Source organism: Eleutherodactylus coqui, chromosome 1 (genome assembly GCF_035609145.1).
Source record: "Eleutherodactylus coqui strain aEleCoq1 chromosome 1, aEleCoq1.hap1, whole genome shotgun sequence".
Classification (NCBI taxonomy): domain Eukaryota; kingdom Metazoa; phylum Chordata; class Amphibia; order Anura; family Eleutherodactylidae; genus Eleutherodactylus; species Eleutherodactylus coqui.
The window spans coordinates 353,274,943-353,299,572 of record NC_089837.1 but is presented as its reverse complement, the minus strand read 5'-3'; the positions used below and the strand labels follow the sequence as shown (position 1 = coordinate 353,299,572).

The window sequence follows — 24,630 nt, the reverse complement described above, 5'->3', positions numbered from 1 at the left end:
GGGGACATGCTGTGGAGATGAAGTAATCTTCTGCTACAGCTGTCACAGCAAAAGCAAGAGATCGCGTTGCTCTCCAATTGAAAGTGATGATGAAAGATCGCAATCTCCTGCCACTGCTCTGACAGCTGTAGCAGGAGATTCTTTCATCTCCACAGCATGTTCCCTCATCACTGAACACTGGGACATCATTGTCACAGTGTTCAGTGATGAGGGTACATTTCGTGGAGATAAAGGAATCTCCTGTCAGAGCTGTCAAAGCAGTAGCAGGAGATTGAGATCTTTTATCATTACTTTCAATGGGAGAGCATCGCGATCTCCTGCTACTGCTGTGCTCTTCCATTGAAAGTAGTTAAAAGTAACCCCACATGCCCCCACATGGTGCTCCCACAGTGCCCCCACATGGTGCTCCCACAGTGCCCCCACACGATGCACCCACAGTGCCCCCACATGGTGCTCCCACAGTGCTTCTACAGTGCTCTCACATGGTGCTCCCACAGTGCCCCCACAGGGTGCTCCCGCAGTGCCCCCACATAGTGCTCACATGGTGCTCCCCCATAGTGCCCCCACATAACATATTGCCCCCCCCCCACATAATGCTACTCCATGGTGCTCCCACAATAGCTCCCATAGTGACCCCACATAGTGCTCCCACAAGGTGCTTCCACATGATGCCCCCACATAGTGCTCACATGGTGCCCCCACATAACATTGAGCCGCCACATGGTGCTTCCCCATAGTGAAACCACACAGTGCCCTCACATGGTGCCCACATACAGTGCCCCCACATAACATAGTGCCCACACATAGTGCCCACAGACAGTGCCCCCACATAACATAGTGCACATAACATAGTGCCCCCACATAACATAGTGCCCCCCATATGATGCCACCACAATAGTGACAGCAACAGCATCAGTGCCCCCATAATAGTAGCAAGAGCAATAGTCCCCCCATCAGTAGCAATAAGAGCAATAGTGACCCAACACGAGTAGCCCCAGCAGCATCAGCCCCCCACAAAAGCAGCCCCAGCAGCATCAGTGCCCCCACAATAGTATCTCCAGCAGCATCAGTGCCCCCACAATAGTATCAGCAACAACATCAGCGCCCCCACAATAGTAGCCACAGCATCATCAGTCCCCTCACAACAGTAGCAGCAAGAGCAATAATCCACCCCCAACAGTAGCAGTGAGAGCAATAGAGACCCCACAATAGCAGCCCCAGCAGCATTAGTGCCCCCACAATAGTAGCCCCAGCAGCATCAGTGCCCCCACAATAGTAGCCCCAGCAGCATCAGTGCCCCCACAATAGTATCAGCAACAACATCAGTGCCCTCACAATAGTAGCCCCAGCAGCATCAATGCCCCCACAATAGTAGCCCCAGCTGCATCAGTGCCCCCACAATAGTAGGAGCAAGAGCAATAGTCCCCCCAACAGTAGCAGTAAGAGCAATAGTAGCCCCAGCAGCATCAGTGCTCCCACAATAGCAGCCTCGCAACATAAGTGCCCCCACGATAGTAGCCCAGCAGCATCAGTGCCCCCTCAATAGTAGCCTCAGCAGCATCAGTGCACCTACAATAGTGACCCCTGCAGCATCAGTGCCCCCACAATAGTATCAGCAACAGCATCAGTGCCCCCACAATAGTAGCCCCAGCAGCATCAGTGCCCCCACAATAGTATCTCTAGCAGCATCAGTGCCCCCACAATAGTATCAGCAACAACATCAGCGCCCCCACAATAGTAGCCACGGCAGCATCAGTCCCCCCACAACAGTAGCAGCAAGAGCAATAATCCACCCCCAACAGTAGCAGTGAGAGCAATAGAGACCCCACAATAGTAGCCCCAGCAGCATCAGTGCCCCCACAATAGTAGCCCCAGCAGCATCAGTGCCCCCACAATAGTAGCCCCAGCAGCATCAGTGCCCCCACAATAGTATCAGCAACAACATCAGTGCCCCCACAATAGTAGCCCCAGCAGCATCAGTGCCCACACAAAAGTAGCAGAAACAGCATCAGTGCCCCCGCAATAGTAGCTCCAGCTGCATCAGTGCCCCCACAATAGTAGGAGCAAGAGCAATAGTCCCCCCAACAGTAGCAGTAAGAGCAATAGTAGCCCCAGCAGCATCAGTGCTCACACAATAGCAGCGCCCACAACATCAGTGCCTCCGCAATAGTAGCCCCAGCAGCATCGGTGCCACCACAATAGTATCAGCATCAACATCAGTGCCGCCACAATAGTAGCCCCAGCAGCATCAGTGCCCAGACAATAGTATCAGCAACAGCATCAGTGCCCCCACAATAGTAGCCCCAGCAGCATCAGTGCACCTACAATAGTGACCATAGCAGCATCAGTGCTCCCACAATAGCAGCCCCAGCAGCATTAGCGCCCCCACAATAGTAGCCCCAGCAGCATCAGTGCCCCCACAATAGTAGCCCCAGCAGCATCAGTGCCCCCACAATAGTATCAGCAACAACATCAGTGCCCTCACAATAGTAGCCCCAGCAGCATCAATGCCCCCACAATAGTAGCCCCAGCAGCATCAGTGCCCCCACAATAGTAGCAGAAACAGCATCGGTGCCCCCATAATAGTAGCCCCAGCTGCATCAGTGCCCCCACAATAGTAGGAGCAAGAGCAATAGTCCCCCCAACAGTAGCAGTAAGAGCAATAGTAGCCCCAGCAGCATCAGTGCTCACAAAATAGCAGCGCCCACAACATCAGTGCCCCCGCAATAGTAGCCCCAGCAGCATCGGTGCCACCACAATAGTATCAGCATCAACATCAGTGCCGCCACAATAGTAGCCCCAGCAGCATCAGTGCCCAGACAATAGTATCAGCAACAGCATCAGTGCCCCCACAATAGTAGCCCCAGCAGCATCAGTGCACCTACAATAGTAACCCCAGCAGCATCAGTGCCCCCACAATAGTATCAGCAACAGCATCAGTGCCACCACAATAGCAGCCCCAGCTGCATCAGTGCCCCCACAATATTAGCAGCAAGAGCAATAGTCCCCCCCCCAACTGTAAGAACAATAGTGCTCACACAATTGAAGCCCCAGCAGCATCAGTACACCCACAATAGTAGCCCCAGCAGCATCAGTGCCCCCACAATGGTAGCAGCAACAGCATCAGTGCCCCCATGATAGTAGCCCCAGCTACATCAGTGCCCTCACAATAGTAGCAGCAAGAGCAATAGTACCCCAACAGTAGCAGTAAGAGCAATTGTGCCCCCCACAATAGTAGCACCAGCAGCATCAGTGCCCCCACAATTGTAGCCCCAGCAGTAATAGTGACTCCCAATAGTTGCCCCAGTGGTAATAGTGACCCCCAATAATAGCCCCAGCGGTAATAGTAACCCCCAATAACTGCCCCAGTGTTAATAGTGACCCCAAATAGTTGCTCCAGCTGTAATAGTGACCGCCGATAGTTGCCCCAGCAGTAATAATGACCCCCAATAGTTGCCCCAGTGGTAATAGTGACCCCCAATAATAGCCCTAGCGGTAATAGTAACCCCCAATAATTGCCCCAGTGTTAATAGTGACCCCAAATAGTTGATCCAGCTGTAATAGTGACCCTCAATAGTTGCTCAAGCGGTAATAGTGACCCTTAATAGTTGCGGAGGGGGGCACTCCTGTAGGTAAGTATATATCTTCTGTATGGCTCATTTACAAAGCACAACGTATATTACAAAGTGCTTTGTAATAGCCATACAGTCATGGCGGGACAAACCCTTTTAAGAAGGAGAATAGGCTCATTTTGTATTCGTTCAAACAGCTCCTAAGCGAAGGGAGGGGGTCAGAACCCACTATAGCCCCATTTACTCTGATAGATAATCGCTCAAAAGTCGCTCAAACGATAGTGTAAGTGACAGTTTTGAGCAATCATCTTTGCATACTTTATAGTAGCTAATTAGCTATTGTAGAATATGCAAGTGGAGCGGGACACAGCCGCGGCCACTAATAGAACAATACAGCTGTTTTGCATAAACAGACAGCTGTATTCTTCTCCGCTCTGACTGCCAGTGTCTTCACTGTGAATTCACAGCAGGACACAGGCACAGAGAATCTTATCAGTGTAGCACGCTGATAACAGATGATTGCTCAATTCTAGCAAGCTAAATTCCGTGATCAGCGGCTCATGCACAAAAACTGCACGATGTCCCTGCATTTAGACAGAACGAGAATCGCTCAGAAGACGGCTTTGAGCGATTTTTAAGCGATTCTCGTTGTGTCTAAAAGGGCCTGATCTGAGGACATTCCTAAGCCAGGAAAGGATATGTGGGAGTATGAGCCTGCATCTACATACCAGTGTACAACATGAACAAGTTAACCATTTAGATGCTAGTTATTCACTAAAAAGGTAGATATACGAATATATATATACATACACTCACACGTGTTTGCCTAGGCTGATGTAAGAGACATACATATACTATAGAATACAAAGATTATTACTATAACACTGTCAAGTTGGAAGAGGTTGGTCAACACAATTATCCCTTAGGAGAGAGTCATATACCAACATAGGGGTTGCCCTGGTAAGTTCCAAAAAATATGGTGTTCTTGACTGGATGCACATTCCACACCAATTAACTGTTATGTTCTCTTCTCAGTAGAATTTTTTCTCTTTTTGTATGCTAGTGAATTTGAGTTCAAGTTTGCAAATCTACCAGTTTGCTGTTTTTAATGTTTTGCAACAACAGGAATATCTGATTCTTGATATTGCCAGTTAAAAAATGGTAGGACAAAATGTTTTGTAAGACTCTTTAATGCTACGTCGTTGTATGCTGTTCCTGTTTAACAACTGTGTTAAATAAAACAAATTTTTAAAAATATAGGCGTCACTAAGAAGCTGTAAGCCTGTATGGTGCACTGCACGTATTTGTACAAGCCTTATCTCTGTGCAAGTCAAACCAATTTGACCGTTAGTATGTATGTGAATGAGTGATTCTCATGCCCCCCTCTGTGCCATCCTCATAGCTCCGCCCCTTGGCGACTTCATAACAGGTCCTAACACACTGAGAATACAACTAAGCCGTTATTATGTCAGACACAACTCAGCGAACTACCGCCACCACAGAGATCCGATGGGTTAAAGGAGCTGTGGTGACATCACTGCTGTGGGAGGAGCCATTCTAGAGTTTGGTAGTGCTGTATACTGTATAAGCCAACAGAAATTACCAGAACCTGTAATGACGTCATCGTCATGTGGTCACCTGTGTGGGTAGAGTCAGGAATCCCATGATCGGAGGCTCATCACTGTATCCAGGAGCTGTGTGTGTGTCGTGTGCAGTTAGCATAAATGTAGTAGAGCTGCGAGTGGCTGTTTGTCTAATATGCTGTGCGTGTAATGTGTATAGTCAGCATGCATGTATGTCATGTAGCAGAGCTGTGTTTGTAACCATGCACATGTCATGTAGCACAGCTGTGTTTGTGACGCGCATGTCATGTAGTGGAGCAGTTTGCAACATGCGCTTGTACTGTGCACAGCTGAGTCTGTCATGCGCATGTCATGTAGCAGAGCTGAATTTATAACATTCACATGTCATGTAGCACAGCTGTGTCTGTCACGCGCATATAATGTAGCAGAGCTGTGTTTGTACCATGTGCATGTCATGTCTGTCAGGTGCATGTCATGTAACAAAGCTGTGTCTGTGACGTGCATGTCATGTAGCAGAGCTGTTTCTGTGCCACGCATGTCACGTAGCAGAGCTGTGTCTGTCAGGCGCATAGCATGTAGCAAAGTTGTGTCTGTAATGGGCATGTCATGTAGCAAAGCTGTGTCTGTCAGGCACATGGCATGTAGCACAGCTGTGTGTGTCTGTTACACACCTATTTACCACAGCTATGTGTGTGACGTGCATGCAGCAAAGCTGTGCGGCGCATTGCGCCACCAGAAACACTGGTCCTATAATTTCCTAATAATTACAAGTGTAATACTAAGCAGGAAGCCCACAGTGTGTGAGTGATTCATCAGTATTTTGCATCTGCTTCCAACCCCTATATAACATTTTACTTTTCTGCATGCTGCTGGAAACGGGTGTTTGTGCCTGCTAATGTGTCTTTGTATCCGTAAGTATGACCAGTTTCAGTGATTTTTGCAACTGTAAGGCCGCCTGCACACGAGCGTTCCGGATTCCGCTAGCGGATTTTCACGCGCGTATGGTACCTAAATGTGCTTGCGGATAGGTGCGGATGCGTGAAAAATCACGCGCGGATATACGCGGATGTGTTGCGGAAAAAAACGCGCCGAAAAACCAGCAGACACCCCTTATCGTAAACCCAACCCCTCGATAACTGCCCATTCCTTGGAAAACAGCTTTAAAACCAACACCTAGACTCCGTTTTGTCCCTCTTGCTTGTGCGAGCACCGTTAAATTATTCTGGCAACATGCTTTCACCTGGTGAGCAGATGTCTTTGTGGGCATGGTTGATCCATGTAACTTTTTTCGGGCGCTTCTCCAGCGTGACTTTATTTCAGTCACTGCAAAAAAATTCACAAGAGGAATTCATTACTACAGATTTTGCATTCTTACATCCTGCATTGGCAAGAAATACTACCTATCTCCCTCTACAAATTTGCCTATGAAGCTCTGTGCTGTGTGTTGGGACGCCTCCTACCATGCCTACTTCCTGTAGTCATAGCAACCAGTGACTCCATCTGCAGCTGCACTGCGGATGTACTGCGTGAAAAAACGCACCCATTCACTTGTATTGGAGGCTTCACGCGCAGAATCCGACCCAAATTAGAACAGGTCGCAGATTTTTTTTTCACGCGCGTGAAAAAACGCGATACAAATCCGTCCGTCTGGGGACAACTGCGGATCCTCATAGGAGTATATTGGCTGCGGTCTGGGGCAGATAATGTGCCTAAAATAACGCGCTGGAAATTCCGTTCGTGTGCAGGCACCCTAACTGTACTCGGGGGTTGTAATCATATTGATTTTATTATTCAGCATAGCCTGGAAACTGTTTCAGAGATTTAAAAAAATTATGCAAAAGCAAGATTCAGGCAGAATGACAAATCTATAGTGCATGGACTGTCTTCTCTCTAAAAAAGTAATGCCACCCAAACTACACAGTTCTTCAAATGCATCTCAAGTCTGCCCACTAGGACCAACCTTTCTTGCCTTGAGAGCTGCATTCAACTCTGAGAAATGGTCATGAGTAAAGATGAGCAAGCACGAACAGATCATGAAGAGATCTCTCCCCCCCCCCCCCCCCTGCTCCCCCGAGCCTGCTTGGACGAGAATGCAGTTACTCGAGAAGAGCGATGCTCGCTTGAGTAGCTGCCTTATCCAAGCGTGCTCGCTCATCTCTAGTCATGAGCCATATTCAATGAGAAGAAATCGTAGAAGCCACATAGCCCATAAAAACAAGGAACAATTAAAAAAAGATGCTAAATAATAAGGTAATGAAGTACTTGAAAGCATCAAACTTGACAGTTCAGTGTGGAACTTGAATGTTTTCTAAGTTGTATTTATAGACAGTCATACATGTGCAGTCACCCAAGCATTCATCTGTGAAACTCAAAGTGACCACAAGGAATGGTTCAAAGGGAGAACTAAGGATGGCAAGGCAAAGGATCAGACATCACAGAGGGAAGACGGTTCACAAGTCCCAGAATGGGTATCATTGTTCTACAGTATGCTTAAAGGGGTTTTCCAGGGAGAATACTACTGATGACCTATCCTAGGGATAGGTCATCCATAGTTGATCGGCTGGGGTCCGTCGCTCAGGTCCCCGACCAATCAGCTGAGTGGGCGCATGCTGTCAGTACCGCAAATACAAAGAGGTCGGAGTGGAAGTCTCTACCCCGATTGGCTGCAGTGGTCAGGTGACTTCTGGTGACATCATCTTACAGAAAAAGATGGAAAAGACAGCAGGGTTGCAGAGAAGGCGTAAATACTGTTCTTTTTGTTATTTTGGAGCTATAGCAACAATGTTGCCTGGTAACTAGACAACCCCTTTAAGCATGATAACGGCATCTGCCAGAAATATTGCTAAATTTAAAACTTCATATTGGTGTTATGTCCAACGCAGATAGATTTTGTTGCATATATCACACAGATTTTGTATGGAATTTGTTGCGGATTTCCCCACTTCATTTGAAGAGGTATAATCCAAAATATAAACTGACATGTTGTGGATGTAAAATTCCAACTGCAGGTTAATTTACGCTGCAGATTTTTTACGCGGCATGTGAATAAGATTTCTTGAAATCTCACTCACTTTGTTGCTACTGTAGTAAGCTGCATATCTTCCAAAAACAAGCCCGCGTTGGAAAATATGCACTGTATACATTAAGGCGTTGTTTTAGTGCAGTGCAGGTGCGTAAAAATATTGCGCTTATACTGAGCTAAAAATCGCGTGGACAGGCAATTTTTTATGCGCAAAAGACCCGAGCGTGAAAATCACCCATTCACTGGAGCAGCTGCACTAAAAAAAAGTGCAGATGCACCAGGAGGAGAGAAATCCAGAGGCTGCTGGATTTCCCCATAGCAAGGAGAGAGAGCCGGGGCTATGGGGGATTAACCCATAGCCCCGATTTGTCTCTCCCTGCTATTGATTAATCCCCCACAGCTCCACTCTCTCTCTCTCTCTCTCCTTGCTCTGGAGATATCCCCACAGCACATAAATAGTGGGAGGGGCTATATGGCTTCCCACATGGATTCCCCATAGCAAAGAGAGAGGGGCAGCACTAGAGGGCAGATCCCTCTAGCCCCGCCCTCTCCTCCCACGCTCTCAGGGAAGCCCTGTAACCCTGCCCCCCTCTCTCTACCCGCTATAGGGAAATCTCTTGGAGAGAGAGGCAGACGGTGTCCTCTACTGCTCCCCAGTTTACAGCGGGACATTTAAAACCTGCTGCCCAGAAGCACTTTTGAAATGTCCAGCTGTAAATTCCTGTTAGTCCCCGCGGGGATTAAGGGGAACAGTTGGGGCTTCTCCAAATTCCCCGTGGGGACTAACAGGAGTTTATAGCGGGAGATTTAAAATGTGCTTCTAGACATAAATCCTCCTAATAAGATTTGTAATCTCATTTTCTTGTGCATTATTTTCCATACACTCCAGCTCTCATAAGAGTCTATGGAGACTCCTTCCTGCGCATCACGCATCAAAGATAAGTCAGGTCCTATCTTTTCTCACACCACAGACCTTAGATGCGAGCTTTGTCCAATCTTTGATTAGTGCGAGAATTTAGCGCGTCTAAAATGCCTTCATGTGAACACTTCAGTAGGAAACCATTGGTTCTCATAGAAGCGCTTTTTTCATGAGCCTCTAATGCGCGAAAACTGCACTCGTGTGTATGAGGCCTTAGGCCTCCCTCATGCATGCGTTGCGGCACGTTTTAAATTGTGGCAATTTGCAGTGATTTTACTTTTGCTTTTGGCTGCAGGGAGCTGCGGCCGACAGCAAAGTTTAGCATACCTCATCATTGAAGAGGTGCGCTAAACGGGCAAAATAAAACAGACTCTGCTCGAAAATCGAGCGTCTGTCTGAGAGGCTCCACTGAAAGCAATGGGAGCGTTATACCACGATTAGCGTGGCGCTGAAACGTCTGTGTGAGGGAGGCCTTAGTGTGAACACATCCATAAGGTATGTTCACACATAGTGGATTTGGTGTGAATTGTTTGCAATGGTAAGATTGAACCAAAGTCTGCATTAAACTTGGATTTTGATGCACATCTGCAGCAAACTTCACACGTTCAATTGATAGGATGAAGCCTGCTGTGGATCTACATCAAAATCTGTATCAAATGGAGAGGATTTTGAAGAATAAACAAACCACACATTTCTCTAATAAATGTGCGTGAAAGTGGTCTTGAGGTCGCCTCCAGACGGGCGACTTTATTGCGCGATTTTGTCCCAATACAACAGTGCTACAAGCCGCATGTATGTGAAGCCCATGCTTTCCTATGGGTTCTTCCATATGAGCAATGCTTTGTAGCCTGCGACACTGCAAGACTAAGTGACCAACCATACGTGTTTTCAGGCTTTAATCTACATGGCCGTAAAAACATGCCAGCCCTGTAGATTAAAGCCGCGAGGTCTGTGAACGTGACAGCTCCCTGCTATCGAAGGTAGCCGATATCCTGGAGCTGTCATGAAGGGCGCGGTGTGCGACCCCTGCTAACACATTCGCCATTGTCCAGCGGTTGGATAATGGCAAAAACATAAAAGTTAAATAAAATTCTATCTTCCCTCACGAATCGGATCTGACCTTTCAGCTTACCTAGAAAAGTTATAATCGGGCTGCTGGCGTAGTACCTCTATTAACCCTTTCAGCTTGCCTAGCTAACATACGAGTACACTTAGTTCCTCTATGGACATACTCCAGATCTACTTCAGCCTCCTTCATATTAAAGTGCCTTTGTCTTTTTTTGAGCGCATATATGTTAATAAAGTATACAATTTATTATTTTGTGTTTGGGAGCGTATAACCATTAGGCTATTCTCTTGTCTCTGGCAATTTTCTTAGCAAGACGTAAAATGTCAGGCCCATGTGCAGAAGGCTGGAGAGCCAGGGAAATTTAAAATCTCCCTGCTTGCAAAGGTAGCCGAGTGCAGGGAGATGTCACCCGAGGCCGCGGTATGTGGTCCCCGGTCACGTGATAGCAGTTATCCATTGTGGTAACGGCGATCGTGTGACCAGGGGGAGCGGTGTGCGACCCCTGGTCACATGTTCGCTGCTACCATAATGGATAACGACGATCATGTAAAGTAAAAAAAAAGTTTAAAATCAGTTATAAAAGTTAAAGTTTCACCTCCCCTCACGTATATCCATGAGGGAAGATGAAATTATGTACCTAAGGTCCCCGGATATGTCCTGCAACGGGATGTTTATCCATGGACCTTAGCCAGACTTCTTTGCATGTGTCCGCCACTTTGTGGAAAAGCCGGGGATTCCTGGAAGTGATGATGTGGCCCCACAGAGCCCTGGTCTCAGGATCATTGAGTCTGTCTGGGATCACATGAAGAGATAGAAGGATTTGAGCAGGCCTGAAGATCTGTGGTTATTCTAATAGATGCTTAGCACAACCTCCCCGCCGAGTTCCTTCAAAATCTGTGTGCAAATGTACCTAGAAGAGTTAATGCTGTTTTGAAGGCAAAGGTGCTCACACCAGATATTGATTTGATTCCGGTTTTTCTTTTGCTCATTCACTTAGAAGTTTGTTATTTGGCAGAAATAAACTACGGTATTAACATCTTCTGGTTTTGAAAGAAGTTTTACTGTGCAGCACAGTGTCCACACCTGCCGAAAACTTTTGCAAGTATATGTATACCCATGTGTTTGTATTATTTATTATGATACTGTGTGTTATTCTTCAGTAGGTTTTTAAGACCGTTCACACATAAGGCCGGACGTATTTAAACTGCATATTACATAATATGCGCTACATCGCGGCAATGGAAATACACTGATTTTCACTGTTGCACTCAAACTAGCGTTTTTTCATTGCGTATGATACATGAGTTAAAGAGAACGCAGCATGTTCTATTTTACCAAATATTACGCAGGATAGAGCCTATTGTTCTCTGTGGATGCGTACAAAACGCTGTACACACACAATCACATTGTGTATATGCGGGGCTTATACACATCGCTAGGCAAGAGCGGGAAATTAAAAAACAAAATGAAACCAGGAGGACCGCATGACGGCGTGCGTGAGATATACTGTCATGCGCAGGCAGGAATCGCTGCCCGGCGCGAGTCTACGCTGCGATAGAACTCTGCCTTATATATTCAGCATTTTACCACATGCTCATGTTCGTCTGAGCTAATACTATGCATTCTACTTGTAGCCATAAATATATATATATATATATAGTGTGTGTGACCCTCCCTCCGTTCTGTACATAGCTGCTCCAGCGGCTAGGGATGTAGTTACTACGCCCCCCACCGTACAGGTCAGGGTTATATGACAAGGACAGCAGCCGTGTCCACACTGTAAACTTGCCAGCCATATTCCAGCTGGAGGACGCTACGAGGCCGCGGCACCTCCAATTGCTTTGTTCTTCAGTGCTGCACGTCGCGTCGCTACAAAAGGATGCTGGGATACGTAGTCCCTCAATCATTATCACGCTCATCAGCTACTGTGTTTAGGAACCACAACTCCCAGGGTGCAGCGCGGGGATGCGCATGCGTGCTTCCTTCTAACTGGACAGTAAAGCTAAGGGAAGGAAAAAAAAGAATGTAAGAAATGAGGAGGTCAGTGTGCCGGGGACGGTGCAGACCGTGAGAGGGAGACCCCAGGCTGCCGCATGTACATAGCGGAGGGCTCTGCGGTGGGTACAGTACACGGCCAGCGGCACCGCAGCAGCTTCTCTGTCTCTGCTGTAGGTAAGGCACAGCGGGGGGTGTAGTAGTATAGTAGGGGGTCACACATTACATTTCACCTATTGTTGTACCTTCCTATCGTCAGCCCGCACACTGATGAGGTGTTGAACGTCAAAGCTTCTCATCAGAGTCTGAGGGGCTGGCATAATCCGCGGGGGCGGGGCCTATTCTCAAAGGGGTGGGATTGGGCAGAAGTTTGTGGTTAGGATTTGCAGTTTATCAGTTTAATATATATCAGTCTCTCTTATACAGATGATTAGATATAATATTATAGGTATTTTTTTTAATTGACTTTAGGTTTTTTCTTAAAGTATATGATTTTAACTAGTTTGATATATCTGTATTTTACCTATAGATTATAAGCAATGATAGCTGCTAAATTTTCAGGTATTTTTAAGCTTCAGCTGCTTGACTAGAAACTATTACCCTGCCCATAACGTCTAGGCACCGCAGTGACCATATATAATATGACAGTACTATAATTGTATGACCATTAGGGGCATGCTTGCCACATTGTATCTCTAAGCATTCTGTCCATATAATGCCAGACACACCAGTAATGGAATACGATCAGCCATCATGCTTATAAAATAGTGTATAGCTTTCTAGAAATTGCTGCCATTATTTATGGTAAACTTGTACTTTTATTGTTGCCGTGTACCTAAAATACCAAATAACAACTCCTGAAGACAGAGGGGCAGATTTAATAATACTGTCTAAACGTTAGACAATGCAAAACTCAGACAATGCACACATCCGTTTTTTTTACCATGATTACCATGCTGTTTTCAACGTCGCAGTAATCGCAGTAGAAGAGTCACAATGATTTCAATGGAGCCTCGTGGACCTGTGCGTTTTCTAACGTCGCGGTTTTCGAACGCTGTCTGCTCTATTTGACCGCGGTTAACGCACCTCATCACCCAGCAAAATGATGGGATGCGTTAAAACCCGCTGTCCAAGGCAGTAACCTGTGTACAAAAATGGCAGTAAAATCGCGGCATTTTGCTGACAGCATGTGAGAGTGGCCTTAGACTAGGTGGTCTTAAAATACAACAGCTTATCATAGTGACTCATGCTAGATGATAAATACAGATAGTCCCCGACTTGTGAACGTTCGAGTTACGAACTTCGCAAGTTGCGAACAATCTGTCCTGCACAGTATGATGTAATGCTACGGCATTACATCATACTGTGCAGGCACCGGACAGGCCTGTCCGCTCAGATCGCGGGACGCTGTGTGGTTGCTAGGCAGCCGGGGGCCTTCTGAAAGGCCCTAGGACTGCCTATGCAGAGCGCCTATCAAGCCGTGCGCCTGATAGGCACTCTGCATAGGCAGCCCTGGAGCCTTTCAGAAGGCCGCCGGCTGCCTAGCAACCACACAGCGTCCCGCGGTCTTATCGTGGGACGCTGTACGGGTCCCCTGAATGTCAGGTGCCAGCTGTTCTTACAGCAGACACCCGGCGGTAGCAGTTTCGACGAGCCCCGTGCTGCCCGTCGGAACAGTTAACACTTTAAATACCGCTGTCAGCGGTATTTAAAGTGTTAACAGTTCCGTCGAGCGGAGCGGCTTGTCAGAACTGCAGCCGCCGGGTGTCCGCTATAAGAACAGCCGGCACCCGACGTTGTATGGAGCGGGAACCACCCGCGATCCCCTCCATACAGACATTTGTTCGGACCTATGAACAAATGTACATGCGAACAGGCTACTGGAACAGAACCTGTTTGTAAGTAGGGGACCATCTGTATGTTGAATTTTAAGACTGACTAGTCTTACTTTAGACTACCTTTTAGTTGGCTTAGTTTATGGCAAAAAATTGCACCAGGTTTTGGTGCAATTTTTTTGCATATTTTTTGCAACATTTTTGGCCACACCCCCTTTTCCACAAATGAGCGCTCCTTTTTTTGGAGACAACAAAAAAAAGTGCCTATGTGTATGCTCACACATTACGGAAATGGGGCGGAATTTCTACTGTGGAAAATCCGCATCAGCAGCAAAAGTGACATCCAAATCCCCACCAGACATCACCCCTTCAGATAAGGCCTCCTGCACACGGGCAGATTTGCATTGTAAAATCCGGAGCGGGATTCCGCAGCAAATCCAGCCCATAACATGCTATGGCAAAATACGATTTCCTGCCCACTAGCGGAAATTGATTACGATTTTCCGTTTGCGAGTGAGAAAACGCGGCATGCTATGATTTTGTGTGGGATACACACGGCCAGCTTCCATCAAAGTCAATGGAAGCCGTCTGTCCTGCGGCACTTCCGCAATGAGCACTGCGGAAGTATCGCAGAATATGTGTCATTGCAGAGCGCCGGCGCCTACTGCGCATGCGCATCTTTCAGCAGACGCTGGACAGGTAGGCAGGGGTCACCAGCCGGGTACCAGGTCGAAGGAGGCCTAAAAGGTTGAAATCAGCTGTTCTGCAGTAATAATTGCATCAAAATCCATAGTAAATTCAGCGAATTTTGACAGGGCAATTTGGTCCGTATTCATATCAAAATCCGCAGCTCAAGATGCAAGCCCAATGCCAAAAAAGTTGGGGTGCTGTGTAAAATGAAAAGAAGAATGCAATGATTTGGGAAATCTCATACAACAATATTTTATTCACAGTGGAGGATAGAACATATCAGCAGGTGAAAGTGAGACATTTTTCCATTTAATTTAACCCATTAAGGACCAAGCTCTGTAAATTGATGGCACTTGGTCCTGGGCTTTAGGCTGTATCCGCATGGGCTACAAAACATTGCTACAAAATCATTGCTGCAATGTGAAGCCCATGGTTTCCAATGGGTTCTTTCACATGAGCGATGTTTTGTAGCCCGTGTGGATGCAGCCTTAATACCAGACGATAGTAAAAATACGGCGGGGGATTAAAACCCCTGTCACTGCAATCAATCAGAAGCAGATTAGATTGTCAGTTGTTAGTCACAGCTGAGAACCCGAAGGAGAAGGCAGTCTCCATGTTACCGCAGGTGTGTACAGTAAGCCTGCAGTGAGAACATGGGCCCCCATTTTCCGGATTAGTGGGGGTCTCAGCAATGAGACCTCCACCAGTCAGACTTTTATCATCTATCCTAAGGATAGATGATAAGTCTATTTTGGTACAACTCCAATTAAAAAGACTGTGTCACCATCTTTATGCTGCCTTATCTGAGGACAGCATAGACTAGTGACAGAGTCCCTGAGTGCAGCAGGGGGGGGGTCACTTACTTTGTTAGCTGCAGTGCTTTTCATAAAATCAATGTTCATCTGCTGTAGCATAACACAGCATATAGTTTGCGCTACCTTGTGCTTGTGCTATATAGTCCAGGATATTCATAAGTTGCAGTGCGTACAGATGTAGCAATCGTTAACCTGACTGGTGCATTGTTATGACTCCATTCACAGCGTTGTAGTACATTGTAGATCATAAAGTGTTAAATGTTAAGTTAACATTTCCCACATCTGTAGTATAGAGGAATCCTGCGAATCATCTGCAGGAGGACGTAGGCAATTGGAGATGATGAATGTCCCAGGCTATAAGCTTCAGCACAAAGACTCTGCAGCTACCAAACCAAGTGACACCCACCAAGCCGAAAAATTAAAGTTACATCTGTGCAGCCATTCTCAAGTAGAAAAGAGTTTGTCGATTGGGACCCTTGCTTTAACATGCATGGCCGGCTATAGTATATTGTGTAATCTCAATGTTGCATTTTTTTATTCTTAACAGGGAAATGGCTGACTTTACATCACCCATATTGTCCATGCACAGCGAAACACTGGAAAGCAAGGAGGCAGTTCAACATTTCCTCTCTTCCCTGGAGTCAATGGTAAAATATGTTGCATGTTGTATTTCAGAAAAAATAGATTTCCTGTCCCAGACTGGTAAAGCGTGTAAAAGGAGCTTTTACCTGGAAGCCTTAATAACGCAGAGCTGTTGGGTGCAGAATAGCTTAATATACGTGTCCCTCTCCTCTGATTAATATACGTTTTTCATCAGAAAGTGAAAGTTCATCTATTAGGGTGGTTATTTGCCATCTGGTTAAGCATTGATAGAGTATTGTACAGATGCCCTAACCAAATGGAAACTGCACCCATAATGGTCTTATGACCCTTAGGCCTCCTGCACTCAGGCAACACGGCATTGCCGCGAGAAAATCGCAGCGATATCGCATCGCTGGTCCGTGCAATATAGCTGTGTCTTCTTGCGGCAATACAGCGATTTTTGTAGCGATACAAAGTCGCATGTAACGCTACAAAGTTGCGCTACTTTCAGCACCACATGCGATGATTTTCGGGGGAGGGCTTGAAATATGAGCCCTACCCCGAAAAAATAAGCTGGAGCTGAAGAAAAGAAAAAAAAAGGTATACATAACCTCTCCCGTGCTGTCCTGGCGCCGCCGCAGCTTCTCCCCGGGTCCCGACACTGTTTCTCTTCTTCATCTTCTGGCCGGGGATTGAAAAATCCCCGCCTCCTGGAAGCGCTGGCTGTGAATGGCTGTCGCTTAGCCAATCACAGCCAGTGCTCAATGAATGGCTGTGATTGAACAATTGTATGTGTTTTTTTTTTTTTCTTTTTTCTGCAGCTAGGACTTAGATTTGGCATTGACAATAGGATTTCCTACTGTTAAAGTTGCATTGCACCGCACGAAAATCGTGTTTTTGTGCGATGCAACAGAGAGGAAGGCTCCATAGAGAAACATGGGCTACAAAACCTCACGAGTTGCGGGATATCGCCAGACCTGCGAGGTTTTTGTGTGGGGTTGTCGCATGCTACAAAACATCGCATGTGTGAAGTAACCCATAGGAAAGCATTGGCTTTACATACATGCGATTTGTAGAATTGTAGCAACGCGATAAAATGGCAGGACTTTGTCGCCTGTGTGAAGGAGGCCTTAAAGCCACACCTCGCAGCAGCATGAACGCCGGAGTGGTATTGCGTTCTAACTGGAAGTGCTGGCTGGAACACCAAAGGGACATCGAACTGCATACTGGACTCACATACAGACATAAAATAGAACTGTCAAACGGCCAACACGCTCACCAAACATCCCCTCACACATAAGCAGATGGAATTGCTGTAATAAGTATGAGGTATTTGTTCGTTAATTGGCCAAATCACTTCAAGGGTCCTCGTTGTCTCGCGGTACCTTCTCTAAAGAGACCTCATCCCCCAGAACCTTCAAGCAGGGCGATTGCCCCGACAAGGGTGGCCCCGCACTGGAACCTAAGGGCCTCACTAGCCCAGAGATGACTACACACTAGTCACTAGGGCTACACACTAGGGGTACCATGCAAAACAGAACACACAGAGAACAGGACTATCCACACCTAATTTCTGGCCACCTGTACAGACACTGGACAAAACACTGTTCACACACATAATACATACACAGTCCTGCAGGACAAATAAACGCTAGAGTGAAGGGATACCAGCTTCTTCTTGCAGAGGGACTGGTATATATATGCAGTAGACCCGTGGGGATTGGCTGGCAGGAGGAACTCCACACCCAGCCAGCTCAATTAACCCTCACCTGTGAAGCTGTGCTCATGGAAACCTGTATAACCACAGGTCCCAGAATCACACACCTGTCCTCAGAGCTGTGTGCAGGAGGCTGTAGAGCAATAAAAGAAGACCAGAGTTGCCCAAGAGCAACTAAAGGCCTATTGGTTATGACCCCCACCAAAGTTAAAAATGAAAACACTTAGGAGAATATTTAAAATTGCAGGACTTTTGCAGCTCACATAGACTAAAGCATTCATGGATCATAGATCATGCCAATATAATATGGTATTGGGTAGTTGCCAAACTAACTCTTGTCATGCTATAGCGTGCACGGATTGAATGCCGGACACAATCCCCCATGTATACACATGCTTTGCCTAACTAGGTGCCATCAGGGGAAAGAATGGGCTATAAAAAGAGCATCGCAGCAATGACAGCTCTTAAATGGCATATAGCCGGGACAAGCGATCCGATAGCCAATGGGATCACATACATAGTTTCACGCAATAAGGAGACATTTTCTGTGCTTACCACTATTGGTGGACTGCCCAGTCCACCAATTGAAATTACTCCACTAATTGAGTAGTGCCGGCACATGTCCGATAGACATTGGGTGTATCAGGTAACATTGTTACATTGCACGAGTACCAGTTCAGGCCAGACATTCACAATGAAGAAAAAACTATACTTAGAAATAATCAAGAATACGAAGACTTCTCTGTATATATAGGGATAAGTGAAGTGTCTTCCAGACAGTCAGATACAGTATCAAACACCAGATCAATACTAATAACGGTGCTTATACTGGGGTGTTGGCTCTGGTTCTTTGATATGTGTCGTTGTAATTCTTGTACAGTTTTACCCACGAATACCTTCGGACAGGGGCATTTTACAGTAAAATTGGCGTTGTACTTTCGAATAAAGAATAAAAGATAAAACTTTCCCAGGGACTGGCTGCTGTCTAAACGTTTGCTTTTCATCTTTTTGGAATCCCATTGAAATCAATGAGAAAAAAGACGGATCCATTTTTTTTCGTTATATTTCAGTTTCTCGCGTCAAAAACAGAGCAGAGACGGGAACCCTGAACTGAGACCTAACGCAGGTGTAAAAGCAGCCTAACTGCAGATTTTAATATGGAGTTGTGACCGATTTAACCCCGTAAGGACCAGGCTGTTTCGTACCAATCACTTTTTAGAGATTTCACTCATGTGGTGGTTTTACTGCCCTATTTTTTTTTTTTGTTTTGTTGCGCTTTTTTCCCTGTTACATGTAAGGCTATTTTTTACATCTTTTTGTCACTGAGGTTTTTTGCGTTTTTTTTTTTGTTTTATTAGGAGTAAAATGTTAAAAAAATGTTTTTTTTAACATTTATAGTTGTTTTTTTTAAATTTGAATATTTATGCTAAAATAAAGTATGGCAATGGATTCCTCATTTTGTTTAGGACAATAATTTTAGATATATTATATGTATAGTTTTGGATTACATGGCGCATATGGCAACGGTTTTGGTTGGCGTCATCTATGAGTCATTTTCTTTCTTATGTATATATTTTTATTTTATTCTGTAATTTTTTAAACTTATTTTTGTAACTATTTTTTTAACATCTATGACCCCCATGATGTCATATAAAACCCCTGGGGGTCATTACATGATTTTTTTTTTAATTTTATTTTATTTTACACTTTTTCACTGTAGCTGGGGCATCCATATTAGCCTCAATTAGTATTGTAGTGACAATAGTAACTGGCAGAGCTAATAAGGCTCTGCTGCAACCCTGCAGCTCTGCTGGGACGGGGAACACCCAGCGTTTACGTGATCGCCAGCTCGCGTAGTGAAAGTAATACTTCCACTTTTACATTGTGCTCATTGAGCGCGATGTCCCCGGGAAAGGAAAGAATGTTTCTCTCTTGTCCTCTAGGTTCTCAGCTGTGAACCTGACCTGCTCCTGCTTGATTGCAGAAGCAGAGGGTTTAATCCCGCGCTGTATTTTTGCTATCGGCAGGGATTAAAGCCCAGAATCAAGCACCGTATATTTACTGCGCTTGATTCTTAAGGGGTTAAGGTACTTTCAATTCCGTATCAAAATCCATGGGTAGCCCTGCAGATTTTTGACCAGAATTTACTGTGTGTTGCAGTGTATCTTGTGGGCTAATTCTACTCTTTTGAAAGGCCCCTTGTAGTATTTCATGCAACATTATATTACAGTATTAATGGCTCCATAATACAATAACTAATAGTTGCCTCCATATTAAATTGAAGGCATACAGAGGTTTGTCAGGTATTTTGTACACTATTGACACAAATTAAGATCTGTAAGGCCTCGTTCAGAGAAACGTGGTTTACACGCTGCTACAGCAGCGTGCAAATCACGATTCTATAGCAACCAATAGGTTGCTATGGAAACGCTCACACAGAGCTTTTTTTAGCAGCACAGAATCTGTCGACTCGCCTGTCAGCTCCGTACTGCGGCGTTGTCCATAGTGCTGACCACAGGCTCCTATGGGAGCCGCGGCAGCACTCTGCTCACAGCACAGACATGTGAACGGGCTGCTCTGCGGAGCATGAAGCAGCTCGTTCACCGCAGAATTCCAGCATGTCAGCAGCATGGTTTACATGCTGCTGTAGCAGTGTGTAGATCACGCTCATGTGAACGAGGCTTAAGGAAAGCAAAGTTACATACAGTCAAATACTTGATATACTCTACATTGAAGTATTTTTCCTACTGTGGATATATGTACAACATAAGAAAATTCTATTGTTGATGTTTCTGTGTCGGTAACATTTTCTATACTTTTCCACTTATAATGTGAATCTTGGTATTTTTATCTGTAGTGCAAGCAGTTTGCCAAGGTGAAAGCAGAAGTAGCATGCATTGCTGTATATGATTCAGAAGTTTTGATAGTTGGTAGCAGAAGAGGAAAAGCCTTCTTTGATTCTAGGAAGGATCTCCAGAAAGATTTCATACAGTATTGTGAGTATTTTGGAACTTTAAATGTGGTTGGATGGAGATTTCAATGACATTAGTGCTTAATAATGTAAAGAAATGTATTGAATTTTCAATAGAACAAACAAAGTGAAGTCAAAATATGAGCTTCATCGTATTAAAGAGGACCTGTCATTTCCTCGGGCTAGTGGGGCCAGTTGCAAGGCTTTGCTTTGAGTCTGTCAATTGGGCAGTCTACACTGCTCAATGTCAATTAAATTTAATGTCATCCATTGAGAATGAGTGACAGAGAATGCACACTTGACAGATGCAAAGCGTCAGGAGCCAAATCTAACATAGTTCGATGTGGAAAAACTGCAATACAGTCAGCAGGACCACAGTTGCATAGCTACGCAGCGGTCCTGCTAACCTGAGGACATAGCGGCTCTTCTTTACAAAGCTAGATAACCTGGGTAACCATAGATACTTCAGAAGTACGGTGTTATGATTATGCTGTGCTTCACATTGTAACGAAAAGTCAAACCATGTTACAATAGAAGAGGGAGTATGAAAACAATAAGAAAAAAAAGAGAAAGAAGAAAAAAAGGGAGGGGGAATGTATGAAACAAGTCACGGGACAATCCTATACGGGAGACCATAATCCTGCAAATAAGGGAAAGGGAATAATACCTCCACAGTGTCACCTATTGAAAGGCAGCATTCCTTTAAGCCAAAGTTAGACTCTTTATACAAGCCTTGTAACAATGACTGGGAATTAAAAGCAAAGTCAGATTCCATTTACAAACAGCTGTTTCAGGGTATTTGCCCTTCATCAGTGTATAGTAAGAGTCTGGCTTTGCTAGTGAGAGGCCTAAGAATGGGGTCTTTTTTCTTTAGGGAGAGCACCTATACGGCGCTCTCCCTAAGGAGTGAGGATAGCGTTTCTGACCATAATCATGACACCCATAGGTTGGTTAACTGTAGTTGTAGCAAATTGCACTTGAAGGGACAAACCCTAAAGCAGTTGGCTGGGTACCTGGAAACTATATGTTTTAATCACACAAGGATCCTGTTCCAGCACATAAGGACTTTGTAAGCTGATTCTATAGTGTTGATGTTAATAATGGTAAATATAAGCCGCATTTTTTGCATCATCCTCACGTACAAGTCAAATCTGACTTCAATATATTTGGTTAACTATGAGTAGTATGATGATGATGGGTAACACTGTACAATGAGGAATAGGTAATCGAGGGAACAGTCCAGGGATGCACATACGTTGGAAGGAAAATACATGAGCCAGTACTTGATTTGCATATATCTGTAGAAAGTTGGATTAGACATTTATTTTTCAGTGCCTCAAGTGAAAGGAGGCCTGAAGAGGAGAAGAGCTGATGGAGCTTCATAAGGCTTTTCAAAATTTCTTGTTTGCTGTACTAATCTAATGCATATTGTATAAATTGAGTATTGCTTGTCTTTGGGTTTCTTGCAGGTAATTTGGATGAAAATTGCATTTCAGAACCCGTAATGAAGACACTTAGATTAGCAACAAACTGTGCAGAGACTGAATTACTTCGAAAATGTGTTGAAGATCTGTTCTGTTGTTGCTATGGTACAATGCATTTTATTGTGCTCATTAACATAATCTATCTTATGTATATTTTTAACTGCAACTCCATTTAGCTTAACCCTTGTTCTTAATTTCCTTATAATATCGGAAATTAAAAAATACTGTTATTTTTACAGAGAACAGTCATGTAGTTGTTATTGGCCTATTTGTATTCTTCAATATCCAAGTTGGTGAGAAGTGACTGACAAATTCTGGTCAAGGCACTCTCTTAACCCCTTCGGTGGCAGGTTTATTATTACCATGTCATGCCTCACAGGGCCGATTTTTTTTTTTTTTAAATGAGTCAACAATGCAAGTAAAAACCCCGGAAGATTTCAGATGACAGCTCAGTGCTCTGCACATTTCAGCACTAGCGCTGTCCACGGAAATCTGGGATTTAACTGCATGGTCAGTGCAGCAAGCCCTGGAGATTTTCCGGGCGTGCCACTAAAGGGGTTAAAGGAGTTTTTCCATCTTAGCTTTTCCTGGCTAAGATGAGTAACTTGCAGCTGGTTTTCCTACCAACTCGCCAGGTGTTGCAGAAATAGCCAAGGCAGAAGGCTTAGTTTCCTTAATTCTCATTCAAGTGCAAGGGAGTCACAAAAACAGCGTAGCACAGCATGCTATACTGATTTTGTAACTTGTGGTACACTGAAACAGTGTAGCACGCGATGCTGCGCTGTTTCCATAACACTCTTTCACTTCAATGGTAGTTATTGAAATGGCGTAAGGGCATTGCTTCAGCTGTTTCCCCAACATCAGCCGCAGGTTACTCATCTCAGCCAGGAAACCCTGAAATGTAACAACCGCTTTAAGGCTTTCATACATATCAGTGTTTAGTTGTGGCCAGACAACTTCCATATGCGTATGAGGGCCTCTCTCCATCTTACCTTGACTTATGATGCTGGGGAAAAGAAGGATCCGGTGCACTGAACTTCAGTGTCACTTCCTTTTTCCTTATGCCTGGAGATAAGCCACCACCAAAACTGTCTGGCTGTAGCTTACCACTTTGCCTATGTAAAACACATGAATGCTCAACAGAGCTGAGTGTTCATGTGTATAGTGGAACCAGGGAATATAGCTGTCGGCTGAACAAACCTATATGGACACCTTTGCCCTTCTTTTGATTGTACACTTTAGCAAGCATTCCGTTAAAATAGTTTTTCTTATTATTGACTAAACTATCTTTATCATATAATCTACACTCTTTTTGAAAAAAAAAATCAGGCGCCTAGAAGGAGTTGTTGTTCTGCTGCAAAACCCAGCATGCAGTTACATATCAGGCAGATATACAAATGATTTAGAGTTGTGGTGATTAGATGAACAATCTTGTCACCGCAGGCTCTAAAAGTGTTTCCACCCTTGGCTTTTAAAATTTCTCAGAGGCTACTTGTGTGTAATGGACCTCTTTTTCTGCATGTGTAGAGCTTGTTGACCACTAGACGACTCTACGATGCAATTGAAGAGATTTCACACAGTTACCATAGCTTCAGAGGAGGCACATTATTGGAATCCGCAAAGCTGTCTGGTTGTATAGACGAATTGCCCGCCACCTGGGCCGTTCTAACCAGACTGTCAGGAGATGTTGTGACCAATGGATGCATGAGGAAATGCACATAAGACAACCAGGCTTAGGACGCCCACGACAGACCATCAGTAGAGAAGATCGTCTGACAAGCATGAGCAACTCCAACTGTTTTGTTGTCCGCCATCCAGAGAGAGACGCACCATTGTTACAGGCCCCTGAGTGTGTCAGAACCATTTCCCAGGCGCCTGCCTGAAGCACATTTAGTCTAACAGCGCCCATTACAAGTACTGCCTTTTACACCCCCACACACCCCCACCATCTCTCATACGGGAGTCGGTCACCCCTAGTAGTGGTATAAGGGACAATGACAGCTCAGTGATATGTTCAGGACATCCTGCAGCCACATGTGTTCCTCTCATGGCGGCTTCCACGAGGCATTTCCCAGCAGGATAATGCCCGGCAACATACAGCTAGGGTGTCACAGGAATGCTTCCACAACATTGCCAGACTTCTTTGGCTGCCCGTTCATCAGACGTATCGCCAATAGAACATGTATGGGACCATCTCGGACGCCAACTCGACAGCCTATCAGTGTGCAGGATCTAGAGGCTCAGTTACAGCAAATGTTGGCCTATATGCTGCACATGTATTTTTCCATGTCCTCCTGTATCACATCTTACGTCCAAGCTAGAGGCAGTACAACGGGGTACTAAAGCCTCCATGCCCACCTGTATCACATCTTGCAT

At 45.2% G+C, this 24,630-nt stretch overlaps 1 protein-coding gene across 4 annotated transcripts in view; it reads left to right on the top strand.

The window, feature by feature from the left end:
* Positions 1–12,139: 12,139 nt before the first annotated feature.
* The window catches only part of GTF2I (general transcription factor IIi), a 90,168-nt gene continuing 77,677 nt past the window's right edge, over positions 12,140–24,630 (top strand). For 2 of the 4 annotated variants that reach the window (XM_066577069.1, XM_066577060.1), the window contains exons 1-4: positions 12,180–12,205; positions 16,048–16,147; positions 20,657–20,795; positions 22,240–22,359. In XM_066577069.1, the coding sequence (XP_066433166.1) occupies positions 12,198–12,205; positions 16,048–16,147; positions 20,657–20,795; positions 22,240–22,359 (367 nt within the window). In that variant the 5' untranslated portion in view covers positions 12,180–12,197. Of the gene's footprint in view, positions 12,338–16,047; positions 16,148–20,656; positions 20,796–22,239; positions 22,360–24,630 lie in introns of all 4 variants that reach the window. The other 2 variants (XM_066577086.1, XM_066577077.1) reach the window with 2 other exon arrangements.